The 14,475-nt window shown below is 38.8% G+C and overlaps 1 protein-coding gene across 1 annotated transcript in view; it reads left to right on the plus strand.

The window, feature by feature from the left end:
- The window catches only part of LOC126470907 (nose resistant to fluoxetine protein 6-like), a 326,632-nt gene extending 312,284 nt beyond the window's left edge, over positions 1 to 14,348 (plus strand). The window contains exons 11-15 of the mRNA XM_050098938.1: positions 11,843 to 11,938; positions 12,025 to 12,154; positions 13,272 to 13,446; positions 13,839 to 13,981; positions 14,053 to 14,348. Of these exons, the coding sequence (XP_049954895.1) occupies positions 11,843 to 11,938; positions 12,025 to 12,154; positions 13,272 to 13,446; positions 13,839 to 13,981; positions 14,053 to 14,220 (712 nt within the window). The 3' untranslated portion in view covers positions 14,221 to 14,348. The remainder of the gene's footprint in view (positions 1 to 11,842; positions 11,939 to 12,024; positions 12,155 to 13,271; positions 13,447 to 13,838; positions 13,982 to 14,052) is intronic.
- The last annotated feature ends 127 nt before the right edge of the window (positions 14,349 to 14,475 follow it).

Genomic DNA, 14,475 nt, shown 5'->3' on the forward strand with positions numbered 1-14,475 from the left:
AGATAATAAGTCCTGCACACGTCGTAAGTGTTACGGATAGTGACAGTTGTCATAAAGAATGTTTCACATGGTTAGTATTTTGTTAGCCTCCTTCTAACTACAATGCAGTGCTTAAATCTTGCACAGAGTCAATCATAAACCTTTTGAGTGTAGCTCATTAAAAGATGTTGTCAGTAATAAAAACTAAACCAACGACCTTTCATCATATCAGTTGTATCCCACATGTACTTAGTGAGGCACCATCAGTGACTGGCTGCATGGTGATGATGTGCAAGAGGAAGCCTGGTGAATGATACCTCATTCCGAGCTCAGGTTTCTGCATAAAGTTCCTGGTTGGTTCTATCTGGTGCTGTGGATGCAACATAGGTCCTAATTTGTTCCGGAGTCACCAGCAAAGGCTGCTTATGTGATGCAGTTGTCTGGATGGTGTGGTAGTGGTTGGCTGATGCTGTTGCCTAGAGTATGCAATGTTGATGTTTCAAGATGGTGATGATAATGATTTACTTAGTCCAGCACAAGTTCTGAGGTGGGATATGAAGATGCTGGTAATAATTATGCTGCTTCATTAAGTTGTTATGATATTCATTGTGGTGGAGGTGCAAGGAAAAGAGATGCAGGTCTGTGGTTAGAGTGTAACTGAATGGTGTTGGGGTTGAAGCTTTAGGGTCTCAGGGTTGTGCCTGTACACAGAGGGGCCAATGTGGGAAAATGTATGGTTTGCTATATGCGTGATCTATATGGGAATTTATAAGTGAGAGAACGCAAAACAAATAGAGGTGAAGAGAAGGAGGGATGTAATATTACATCTGTGGCAGCATTCAATGGTTGATGAACTGGAGAAGTGACCGAATATTAATGGGCACAAGCCTGCAGATGGAATAAGATTTATAATGGAGATATAGATGGTTAAAGGAGGTGGAAACTTCATTAACTGGTATAGCATGCAAGTCAGTTGGGTCATCAGATATAGGATGTCAGGTGGACCACATAGCATTGGAATACTTGTGGATAAAGATAGAATTTGAATGGGGCAAATATCCACACCACATAGTTCAAGGTGAATAGGGGGTCTTTTTGTGTATAGAGTAGGGAAAGATATAATTTCCATTTTTTTTATTATTAGTAATTTGTACCTATTGTGATTATTATTTTGAATGGTCACTAAGTATATTTTTAGCTTAGTTTTGGATTGGGAGTTGATTCTAATTACTGTAGTGTTCCTAAATCAGATAGGATGGTTTTGGATGCTGGGACACAAGCCGTTGAAAGAGGAAGCAGCAATATTTTGCTTCAGTCTTCTTGTAAGGTGATCCTAAACTGCACTAACAAAATTTTAAAGTTGTTCAAGATAGGAAGAAAATAATCCTGAACAACCTCAGAAATTATTTTCTGCATATCATGAACAGCCTTCAAAATTTTGTCAGTGGAGTGCAAATTCACACTGTGGAACTTATTTCCAAGTAGCAGAACCAGTGACCATTGCAATGTCAGAATAGTGGGATGGAAAGCAAGGAAGGCTATGGTGCTAGCATGTTGGATCAGGAGAGCACTGGGGCAGATGAATGGTAGGCTAAGTAAGCTTAATGATGCAGAAGCAATTCAATACTTTGGATTAACTGACTAAAATGTGTCCTCAAATATCATAAATTACCTATACCGAAACAAATACTGAACAACTCACCTTTTTTGTTGGTAAAGTTCATCCCATGTCGTGTCAGTCCTAACAGGGTACTGTATACATAACACTTCAGCTAGTTACACAGTAAGGCAATTCTGATCAATGTCAGATTGACCTGCCAGTCTATTAACAAGATAAATGTTAACCATCATACTCTTTTAATTTATGATATAGCATATTATATAAATAACATGCATTTTAAATGTATACCTTTTCATACTATATAAATTTTCTTGTCGTTTTGAGAATGTCTGTAAATGTTCATAATATTATTCAGCATACAGAGCAGCTATACCAAGAATAACTCTTGATTAAGATAAGTAGTAACTGTCATTTTGGTATACATGCAGTAATTTCGTATGCATGAAAGCATAAGATTAATTATGAAGTCCTGATATGTTCTGACCTAGCATAATCTTTATTTACCAATATAGTTAGCAACATAAAATTAATATTGTTTAGGTATGTCTGGGACCTGCTGAAACACATGACCAGTTGAATCAGCAACAAGATGGGAAATTCACTTATTAGCAAAAATTGTCACTTGTTTCACGAGAAAGGCTCACATTCAAAACATATTGCACAACTATAAACTTGAAAAATGATTTATTGTAGGTTTTCAGACAAATTTAAGAGAGTTGTTCGAATATCCCTGTGTCAGCATCTACACACTTGTCTCTTGTATGAAATGTTTCATAAATACAAATCTTCATAACATATTGGCAAGTCTCTCACCAGATTTCGTTTAGTTAACAAATGCGCTACTGTGGCTGCCATCTTTTACAAAACTTTTCAGTTGTGTCCTCCTTCCATGTGGCAGATATTCAATTAAATCATACATGAGTTCAACACACAAAGGTGGCCCATACATGATGGCACTGTTAACTTTGTCTCATAACAATATCTGTGTTTCAGTTTATCACTATTACAGCAGTTTCATGAGTAGAAAGGTACATGAACTTATTTATTTTTTTCATTTTTGTGACCAATATGTATTCCTCAATTGCAAACAGTATCAAGTCGAAAACAGTTGGATGATTATACACTGGTATACCTTTGTAATATGAATATTGTATCAAAAGGAAAACTGTGTTTGGAAAACTACACAATTATGAGAAAGAATTGCTTGCCAGTACTTAAATTCAGAAGACAAAATATCAGTACTCCAAATAGGTACATACAGGGTGTAACAGGTTATTGGTGACTGAGTACTGTGTACTGAACAACATCACATTAGTATTTACTTCATTTGCAGACTAATAATTATAGCTATCAGGAGTAGTATGTTTTTAGTGCATGTGGCAAGAGCAAGCCATTAATGCTAATTTTCCCATGGGCACGAGGTCAGGTGTGAACGGAAAACGGTTAGTATACGGGATGATTATAATTAAAGTTAAACTTTCAAACCGCTGTAGAAATAACACCACTTGTCAGAATGATGTTAAATTACAACAGAATATTATCGAAGAAGGGGGGAAACGTATGGCAGAAGAAAAATAAATAGTTACAAAATATGGCAATAGGTGGCACGGTAAGCATCATAATTTAATAGTGGTTGACTACAAGTGACAAATGAATCATACAACAATGCCTAAGGTGTACGTTTGATGTCAAACAAACTGTACCCTACTCAGTGTGCATGGGTGTACAGGTGTGATACTGTTAGTTACATAATCCCATACACCACGGCAAGGTCATATCACATTGGATGGGAAAATTTGATTTTTAACTGTCCTGAGGCCAAAAACCGCATAAAAAGCATCACTGACATCAGTTTTTAACTGGCCTGAGGCCAAAAACTGCATAAAAAGCATCAGTCACATTGGTTTTTAACCCTAGAATGGACGGACGAAAAAAAGTAACACAAACGGATGGGCTGGGTCTGACAGACCCACCGGTTTATTTATGTTCCGGAATAAGTAAGACTTAAATTTTCAACACCAGTGCTGCTATACTTCTTTTATTGTTTATTAATATTTAAATTTACCATACATTTCTTTGAAAATAATGTTGTATTGCTCCGAAAATCTGAAAGTAAAATTATTCAGTATTTAAAAACGTTCTTGAACATTTAAAACAGTTTTATTTTATTTTTGACAGTTCACGTCCTCACAAGTTATGAAATTAGGATTGTCAAGCATGCTATTACAAAACATTATACATTTTAGTGCATAGCATAATCTAATAAAAAATGGTTTCTCTTGTTACGATATACATATTACTGATCTGTATTTTCTGCACAATCTTCACGTAACTTTACAAAATGGGAGAGACACAGCCACTTTCCACAACTTTTACAAAAATATTTTGTTTTATTGTCTTTGCATTTATAACAATGATCTCGTTTTCCTTTTGGAACAACTTCCTTGTCAATGGTAATCCCAGATACACGTGCTGCCAGCTGTCGAATGTTGCTCGGGAGATTCCTCTGGTTAGCTCTCTGTGCCATGTGTTGTTTTATAAGTCCCAAACTGAGTTGCTTGAGAAATATCCTTCTTGAAATATCCAGTCCTATGTTTGCTTTGTATACCAGAAATGCATTTATACCAGTAATGTTCTAAATGGCATAAAACATGCACAACGGCCAGCATCTTGTTTGCCTTCCAACGTTATATTCTGAACACATGGCATCAACCACATCCACTCCACTCTTTGTTGAATTGTAGAATGTAATAATTTCTGGCTTCTTCATATTACCGGTTTCTTCATTGATTTTATTGTTTGTATGCATTGAAGACAGCAAAATTACACATTTATTTTTCTTTGGCACACATGACACTAATGTGAAATTTCGCAAAATGCGAATATGGATTATTGTATTTCTCTTTTCTTGTGAGGCAAGAATTCCAATGGAATTTCTCTTTTATTTTTGCACAGTGTCCCAACGAGTGTAAGGTTACAGTCTGTGAGCAGTTTTCTTGCAAGAGTGCAGCTTGTGAACCAGTTGTCAAGGGTAATATTCCTTCCTGTTCCCTTCACTGGCTCCACAAGTCTGAGCACAACATTGTCAGCTGCATTACTCACATGGAAGAAGCCTGGAGGTTGTTACCCTATATACACTTCCAAGTTTTTTACATAGTACGTTTTTGCATCTGCCAAGAGAAATATTTTGATCCTATACTTTCCGGGTTTTGAAGAAATGTACATTCTGAAAGAACAACGTCCCCAAAAAGATAGTAACATCTCGTCCATTGTAAGGTACTCACTTGTTGTGTAATGCCTTCTGCAGTTTTTTGTGAATCCTTCGATAATAACACGTACAGGGACCACTTTATCACTTTTTTTTTATGTTCCTCTCTTGTGTGAATATTATCTAACCTAACACATCTCAGAAGAAAACGAAATCTTCACAGTGACATACTTGGAGGGAAGATTTCTGTCCCTGTGCCATAAGTGTCCCAAAATTCTTCCATATTCATTTTGCCTCCGTGAAGAATGCCAGAAATGTACAAAAGACCCAAAAATGCCTGGAACTCCTCTTTTTTTCAAGTTCCTTGCAGTATTTCGGTCACTTTTATAATGTGGTTTTACATGATCTATGTAAGTATTTCTGCTCTCTATTATCAAATCGAGCAAATTGTCGTCTATGAACAGCTTCCAGGCCTCGACAATGTTGTTACCATTTCTGGTTTCCCCACTGACACCAGGCAAATGCATAATTATATTGTGTGATCTGGTATGTACATTTTGGTTGGGAACTTTTTTCTGACATTTAGTTCGTCCATCTCTCGACAAATAGTAAAGTGATGATTCACTGGAAGAGGGAACGGAACCAACCACACTAGCTGATACAGAATCTCGAGATGTATTAGTGAGTGTACTCAAGTTTCTTGCAGGAATAACGACGTTATCGTCGCTGTCCAGCTGTTTGTCGCTCATTTCGCTTTCTGTGTTGTGAACACTTTCAGGAATAAATCAGGATCTACATCCAAATATCATTATCACTTTCTAATAACAGTTTTTCAATTTCTTCATCACTTAGAGGACACTGCCAGGCCATTTTCGAGCAGTTTTATTGCTTGTAGTCAGTATAACATGAAGTGTGCATAAGCAGAAAAAGCTAACATAAACAGACGGGCTAGGTCTCTCAGACCCACAACACGCTTTTTTCATGATGACATGCTGAACCACTTGCTGTTATAAGCACAACTGTCCTGAATGCATTCACCGTGCAAAGTGTATTCCTTAGTCACCACTCTACTATAACGTCACCATGTGTCTCCAGTAACAACCACTGCAGGCCATGTGCAATAATATTGTGGTGGTGTAGTACCTATCACTCATAGGAATCACAAAGACAAATAAGACTAACTGCAGTAGGCCCAGAGGCATTTAAACAGTCATGTCTTCCTAATCACCACACTCCACAGTGATTTGTAAATTATTATAGAGCAGAATAGCTACTTTTCCAAACATCAGCTTGTGTGTTGTATGTGTTTACCAATTGATAAACAATGCAGCAAATAAAGGAGGTTTGATTTTGTATTTGTTTTCAGACATTGATATTTGTTTACTACGTAGTCATTTTTCTGCCTACAGTGATTATCTTACTAAAACCTTTTATCTAATATCTAATCAACACTATTCATTGAAAGTTAATTCTACACAACCTAACCAGCACATTGTGCAGTCTTTATTAAAAGACTAGTGCATTTGTTTAAAAAAATTATATTTTCAGATAATGATTTATTCTAAATGTCTCAGCAATGTTTTTCTACGTGCTGTCATTGCATTTTGCTCTTTTCGTGCTTACATGCATTACGCTGTTAACCGCTTATCTGCCATTTTTCATGCTTTTAAAACATGCTTCAACTGCATTTAAAGCTGCTTGGTTGAGTTAACTGATGGAATGCATAATTTTTAACATAAGATAAGTAAATAAAAAAAGTTTGACACCATTTGTTGCAGACTTTTACTACTGTAAACATACCAATCTGGTATTGAGGAAAAAAAACTCCTTCCACCAATATTTTTCAATGGTAACTGTCTTTCAAATACCTTCCATAGATCTTTCATTGTAGTATCTTAAGTCTGCCCATACTCTCACTTTTCATACATTCAGTGTCACCACAAACACATCTCAAAACACAATATGATAAAGCTACACTCTGATCTGTGTAATATATTTACCAAGACTCATGGCAATCACCAGCTGTGCAACTTATTTGGGCCAAAGTCTAAACAAACAAACTAGATCCATCTTGCATTTTGTAGCAATAACTACAGTCTAGATTGCCAGTTAAGATTCAAAGAGACATCTAGTTTATTTTTGTTTACATTTTGCCACAGAGGTTCTTCACTCCCCATAATACACACTTGAAATGTTAAAAACAAAATACATGTCCACAAACAGGATAAAGATCTGCAGACAAATTGCATGCAACCAATAGGTGAAGATATAAAAAAATTAATGAAGAGGATGTTAATCAGTGGCCACAGAGAAGACGGCAGGCAGAAAAACTCTGACACTGCCAATCTTCATCTGATACCAAGGAGAAGATTGGCTGGAATTTCTCAGCAAGCTAGAAGACGAAACAAAGGGCAAGACCAGCATCAAGCGCAAACCAAGAGACCATCGGCAGTTAAGGCACACCTACAAGGGTTACCATGGCTATGCAGTGAAGACATGGTCTGCAGAGGACTGCAGCGAGCTTGGTTCGGAGAGGTGGCTGTCCGACTACACAATTGGACAAACAGGAGGAAGCTGCCCCTCTTCATTCTGGCCATAAACACAGCCATGGAGCAACAGAGAAGGGAAGAAGCAGAGCAATTCTATGAGCTGTAAGCTCATGAGCTTCAATGTGCAAGTGGAACCATTACCACCGGGACTTGACACTTAAGCCACAGTGCTTTAAGTGTCAGCAGGAAGGCCGTGTGGCAAAGTACTGCTGCAACCAGCCAGTATGCATTAAATGCACCGGCAAGCACACCAGCCACACCTGCCCACGGAAAAGAGAAGGCCCCCGGCGTGCACCCACTGCAGCAGGCAACACATCACCAGCTGGCATGGCCTTAGAGCCTTTGCTGGCCATAGCAACACAAACAAGGCGATGTCCGGAGAGCTGAAGCAACGTAAGAAGTAACGCAGGAGGAGGCGAAAAGTCAGCAAGACCGCTGCCTTACCTCTGGCACATAACAACAGCAGTCCGACAGCAGCCCCACCTCCGGCCACCCGCCCATCAGTGGCAGGGGGGGGGGGGGGGGGGGGGGGCGGGGGGTGCAAATGGACATCGTCACCTCCCTGGAAGAAGTAGTATCCCACTTCCAGATGGTGCTCCACACTGAGATGGAAGCAGCCCGCCTCATGCTGAGGGAGTCCTTCTGCAAGTGGATTCGTGAGAATCACAGTTGACCACATAAATGGGTATTGAAGCGGCATCCCAAATGGAAGCCTGCTCACTCAAGCGCAGGCCACGACAAAGAAGAAGAGAATGGTGACCAACCGTGCCATAAAAATGACCGGTGTTGCTGCAAACCAAGAAGACCAAGAGGTATAAACTAGGGAGTTTGTCAACTGGCACGACAGCTTAGTCAACAATGAGGTGCTAGACAGGACAGCCCCGAGTGTGGAGGATCGAGACAACACAAATCAATGCAACTGTCTCAGAGTCTGGCGAAGAAAAGAGGCTCAACAACCCAAATTTCCTAGAGAACTCAAAATAAGGAGACAAGAACAAGAAGAACAATGCCACTGCCAGCCCTATCGCTACCACAGAAGATAGGCCCGCTCCAAAGCGCAAGACAGCAGGAACACCGAAGTGCTGAGAAGACAAAACAAAACAACATAGTGCCTCCACAGTGAAGCACTATGAGAAGCAAAAGCTGTCAACACCAGCAGCCCTGGCTGGGTTTTGCAGGTTTTCCTTAGGCTATAAAGTGAATACTGGAGCTGTGCCCCAAACTTTCTGCAAATAAATTCCCAATTGGGAGATATAAGTAGCCCTGCTCCCCTCAGGGAAAGAAATAAATAGAGCCAAAACAGAACTACATACACCCCATGGCTGAATAGTGTTCAAACCCGAAGGCCTTCCTTCCTAAGAGGCATTACACCCAAATGTGCATTGTCGAGTGAGAGAAAACTAATCTGTTTAACAAACGACAATGGAAGACATACTGAACTCGTGCTGTTGACTGTTAATAGATGAAAAGGGGTTTCCTAACTGGAGGGGAGTATTCCTGCATGCATTTACACTTCAGTGAAGAGAGATGTGCACCTTGTCATTTAACACATTGACTGCTACACACTTACGGATGTTTCACTGCCAGGCCAGGCACACAGTGCGCGTTCTGCTGCAGCTGTGTGTGGACAAGTGGCTTTAGGTGGGCAGTTCCGCTGCGGCTGGTGTCAGCCACATGGCAGTCAACATGTTAAAATGACATTTAACAAACTGCCAACAATATTTATGGCAAGGAAAGTTCTGGCAGAATGTAAATATTTTTGAATAAAGGGGGCAGTCCTCTGAATAGCAGAAGCATCAAGTCCTCAAAAACGCTCACAAAGAAATAAAGGAAACTATGCTAGCTTTTGGACAAAACCTTTAATGAGCTTGAGTACGCACACACAATGGAGACATGGTGGAGTGAATTTGGGAGAAGGTGACAGTACAGAGGAAAGGTGAGACATGAGTAGAGGGTGTGGGCTAGCAAAGATTGACACCAAGAGACATTACGAGAATGGGGGATGTGTTTCCAGGATAACTCCCAGCTACGTAGTTCACAAAATTTGGTTCTGGGTGGGTTGGGGGATCCAGAGGGCACAGATTGTGAAGCAGTCATTGAATTTTAGTATGTTGTGCTAAGCAATGTGTTCTGCCACTGGGTGGTCAACTCTGTTCAGTCCACAATATTTTTTCATTCACCAAGAAACTGAAAAATGGGATTTCTACAGTCCATGAACTAAATTGCTTTCAGTTCCTGTGTATCTTATACTTTATAAGGAGACCTCAAGGACAATCTTCACCAAGTCACCCAACACTGAAATACAGGGTGAAAAGTATTTAAACCGACAAACTCTGGTAGGTTGTAGGGGACATCAAAACAAATATTCTTCCCTAATGTCATTTTTTCCTATGAGGATTATTTAAACCGTTGGAGGCCGTATTACGATATTCAGTTGTCAGAGGGCGTATTACGCTCTTCAGTTGTAGGCAACTGCTGTCCACCAGTGTAGTAGTGCATTGTCTCTGTTTACTAATGGAGCGATACATCTGGAGTGATTACACTGATATGGTTGGTGCGTACTACGTAGCGCACCACAACAGACGAGCTGCACAGCGGGTTTCTCAACAATATCCTAATCGCCGTATCCTGCATAATACGACCTTTGCTGCTGTGTACCAACGTCTGCGTCAGACCGGGTCATTCAGCAGATTACCTGGACAGGGACGCCATCGTAAGGTAAGAACGCTGCAATTTGAGGAAGCTGTCTTGCAGCATGTGGAGTGGGATCCTCCAATCAGCACTCGTGCAATTGCACCTAACATGGGGACGAATCAGACAAATGTAAGAACAGTCCTTCGAGAGCAATTGTTACGTCCATTTCACTTACAGCGTGTCCACAACCTAGAACCAGGTGATTATCCACCCAGAGCACAGTTTTCACAGTGGTACCTGGAACAGTGTGAAATGCATTCTACATTTCCATCCTGTGTTGTTTACCGATGAAGCAACGTTCGGGCGTGATGGAGTCTTCAGCATGCACAATGCGCATGTTTGGAGTGAGGATAACCCACATTTTTTGAAAATCTACTGTAATTGAAATTGGGTTGTTTTGACGTGTGGTCTCTTGGTCATAAAAAAAATGGAAAAGCGTTTGTTGGTTTAATTAATTTGCTGCCAGAGAAATCTTCCTCTACCGGTTTAAATACTCCTTATAGGAAAAAATGACATTAGGAAAAAAATATTTGTTTTGATGTCCCCTACAGCCTCCCAGAGTTTGTTGGTTTAAATACTTTTCACCCTGTATATCATCCTTCAGTGTCAAGCAGACTCCATACAGCTTACACAGAAGTAGACATCTGTGTTGGCCCAATGTTTTGCCTCATTGACAACTTTAAATGATTTCAAGTATCCTAGTTCCAGCATATGCTTTCAAACATTATTGCATTTTCAAAATCTTTCATAACTCTCAGTGAGAAACTATATATTGTACGTATGTATTGAACTGAGGACCTAGAAATGATGGAGACCCCACTGTCACCCCACACTGAACTCAGGGTTATTGTGCGGTTTGGCCCCCAGTTCTGAAGAGTTTTGAAAAGTTACAAAAAGTTTTGTTGAGTATCCTCTAATATTCAGAAAATACAACATGAGAAAAAACTTACCCCAGTAAAAACAAGTACATCAGGAAGGAACCATACCATTAACAACCAATCAGTTTCCACTCCACTCATGAAATATCTGCAAATGACGTAATACAGTACCAAAAGATCTGATGGCAGTCGAAAGAATGCCTCAGAAACTGTGACAAAATAAAATCATTAAATAAAAGAGCCCACTGAGAACACTGCAATAATGTCAAAACAAACTATATTTTGCTAACATTTACCTCTGTAACAACTGCTGACAAAATAAACTCTCTCAAAGAACCTATGTGCCCTCAACAAAAGATTTTTCAGTGAAATTTTAAATCAACATTGGGAACAGATCCTTACATCCCTCACAGTAAAGTCTGATACTTGCCAGCAGACCACCAGATAATGTATCAAATACTATCCAGTCAAGTTAGCCAAACAAATTTAAGAGTGAAATCGCAAAAAAAAATTACCCATACTGCAAGGATGTGTGAAATTCAAATTTTCTTTTACTGTATTAACGTACCTAACTTGGGGTGTGTTTGAAGCTTCTGAAGAAATGCGAAGCAGAGTGAGTCTTGGTGATGAAACCTATGAGTAACTACTCTTGCTATAGTCTCATACATAATAACCACACAAATTCCCAACAAAACTAGCAAAGAGAATTAAGTCATTCATTATTTGTTCTTAAGTGATGTGTGTGGAAAGGAAACAAATTGCTGAGACATTCCAAATTCATCTTAAATCAACTTGGGTTAAACAATTTTTGTAACAGTGTCATGGAGCTATGATTCAGTTGTTTCCGCTTTCTTTTGGAAGAAAGTGTTAACAGTTTACAAACATTATCAACAGCTACTTACATTTTTTCCAGCTACTTCTTGCTGAGTGCTATTATTCTGGGATCACTAATTGTTGCTTCATCAGCAGTAACTTTCTACTCATCATATATCAACAGTTATATTCCTGTGTAAGTATATGCCATCACTGTGCAAAATTTTGTACTAAACTTTTCTCCTGTTTCATTGTCTTTAACCCATCAGATTTTGTGTATAGGTTAGATCAACAATTTGCAATGCTTAGTACCTTGTACGATCCACCTTGGACGCGCATTGGACCACATCTAGTTGGAGTAGCTACTGGCTACATTGTTATTTATTTGAAAGGGAAGCTCATACTGAAGAAGGTAAATATAACAACTTATTTGATACTAATGTTAAGATACACTTGATATCCTTTTCTACATGAAATTCAACACATGCTTTTCCTTGAAAGCACTGACAAAAATATTTCACCCCTTATTAAGTGGACATTCTTGCAGCTGGCCACCATTCACATAATGCCAGATGTACACACAATTGTTTGCAGCATGCTTTAAAGGCTGTTCCTACAACATAATACTGACAGTGTATCACTCAAGGGCACGTGGCCCAACAACACTGGTCTAGCATAATGAATATAAAATAAATCTTCTGCCACCGATGTCGATATTTTGTTAGTCAAAAATGAGGTTCCTGAGATCTGTGTGAGCTGCAGAGTACCAAAATATTAAACATTGAGTGGTGACTAACCTAGGGACTATATCAACTAAGATAATAGTCTAAGAATGTAAATAATGTATGAAAATTACAATATAAATAATGATTAGTATATTTTCAATAACATTTATTAAAAGACCATTTGTTTACTTCACTTGTTGGATATTTAAATGCCGAGACTACTTTCTGAAGGGTCGAGAGTTACATTGTATTTTCTTGATATAATGCCAAAGGTTGTTCAAAGCATTTTAATAACTGAAGTATTTACGATTTCCCTAAATTGCTGAGGGTAAATGCTGGGAGGGCTCCTTCAAAAGGGCATGGCTACCTTCCTTCTTCAACCTTCCCTGAACTAGGCTTGTGTCCCTTCTCTAATGACATCATTGGGGCTTTTTAACACTAATCATCATTTTCTCCTCCCCCCCCCCCCCCCCCCCCCAATCCCTCCCACCTGGAAGTATTTGCTTCCAAACAAAATTCCAACAATTTTTTTTTTTAGGAAAAGTGTTGATAATTAAGAAAATTACTTAGATTGGTTTGAGTATTAACAGCTTGCCTATTGAGTGCCTAAACAGCTGAAGTATATTTTACTTTCAATTTACTTTTTCTCCCATGTAGCAACTTCTTTTTAAATGGATGTAACTTGTGCTAAGATCATGCAAACTGGACAGCTCACTATAAATCCAATTGAATGAATGAAATTGCAAAATATCTTCAGTCAACTGAAGAACAAAATGTGTGAAATTGTTTTAAATTTTGTTTCAGAGAACACTGCTAATGGCATGGCTTCTAGGATCCACTTTCAATGTGATCACATTATTTGGTCTCTACAATCGTAATATCCCGGTTATTGCAGCAGCACTTTATGTGGCTCTAAGTAGAACTGCATGGGCACTGGGAATCTCATGGATCATAATAGCATGCTGCACAAACAATGCTGGTATATAAAAATCTGAACATCACAAATGTAACATTTGTCAAAGTATTTTTTTCTCTGTGAAAATTTAACTTACCACACATTCTTTTAAGAAAAGTGATCAGTTTATGTACACACATCGAACAAGCAATAGTTCAAGACAGAATACGCACACGAGTTTCACATTCCACCCAGAAAGGTCATTAGAGACCTAAGATTTATATGGCACAAAGCATAAAGAATGGATAGCTAACAGCTGTACCCATCTCATCCTTTACACTGATGCACAAGAAATTATGTTCTTAATTTTATTTGCAGTGCTTCAAGTAACTTCAGCACACTTTAAAAATTGTTGAGTTTTTAAGTTAACACTGCCAAGTATTTTGACGTATCTTATTACCCAATTTTGATTTCAGGCATCATCAACTCTATATTATCGTTTAGAGGATGGATACCACTCAGCCGTTTAACGTACTGTGTTTACCTCCTGAACCCACTGCTTATGAATTCCATGTACCTAGACAGCGAAACTGCCATGCATGTCGAGTTTTTACCTCTGGTAAGTATTGTACATGCTTTTTCCAGCTTAATATAAATCTAAACTAACTAAATTGATTCCTTTATTTTCAGGCTGCTTACTTCTTTGGCCATGTAGGTGTGTCTTTCTTTTGTGCATTTGTTTTATCCCTGACTTTTGAGACTCCAAACGTCCTGTTAATGAGGTGGCTCTTGGGATGCAGAAGTAAGAACCAGAAAGCAAATGCAAGAGCTAAGGACTGTAAAGCTACCTCAGTGTAGTATCGACTGATTAATGTGTAGTTCCTGCTAGTCAAGTTGTGATTTAATTTAGTATTGCTTAGATATTAAAGCTGTTTTAAAATCACTTCCCATTTTTTATAACTAGTGAAATTGTAAACCATGTGCATGTGGGCCCACATTGAGTTTTTCTGATGTATCCAAGATAGCTGAATTTCACAAAATTATAACCCTCCCTTTTAAATGACTCCTTCGTTACAAATTCAGTCTATTTACTTTTATTCTTTGTACACCACA

The sequence above is a fragment of the Schistocerca serialis genome, chromosome 3, assembly GCF_023864345.2.
Source record: "Schistocerca serialis cubense isolate TAMUIC-IGC-003099 chromosome 3, iqSchSeri2.2, whole genome shotgun sequence".
Taxonomy (NCBI): Eukaryota; Metazoa; Arthropoda; class Insecta; order Orthoptera; family Acrididae; genus Schistocerca; species Schistocerca serialis.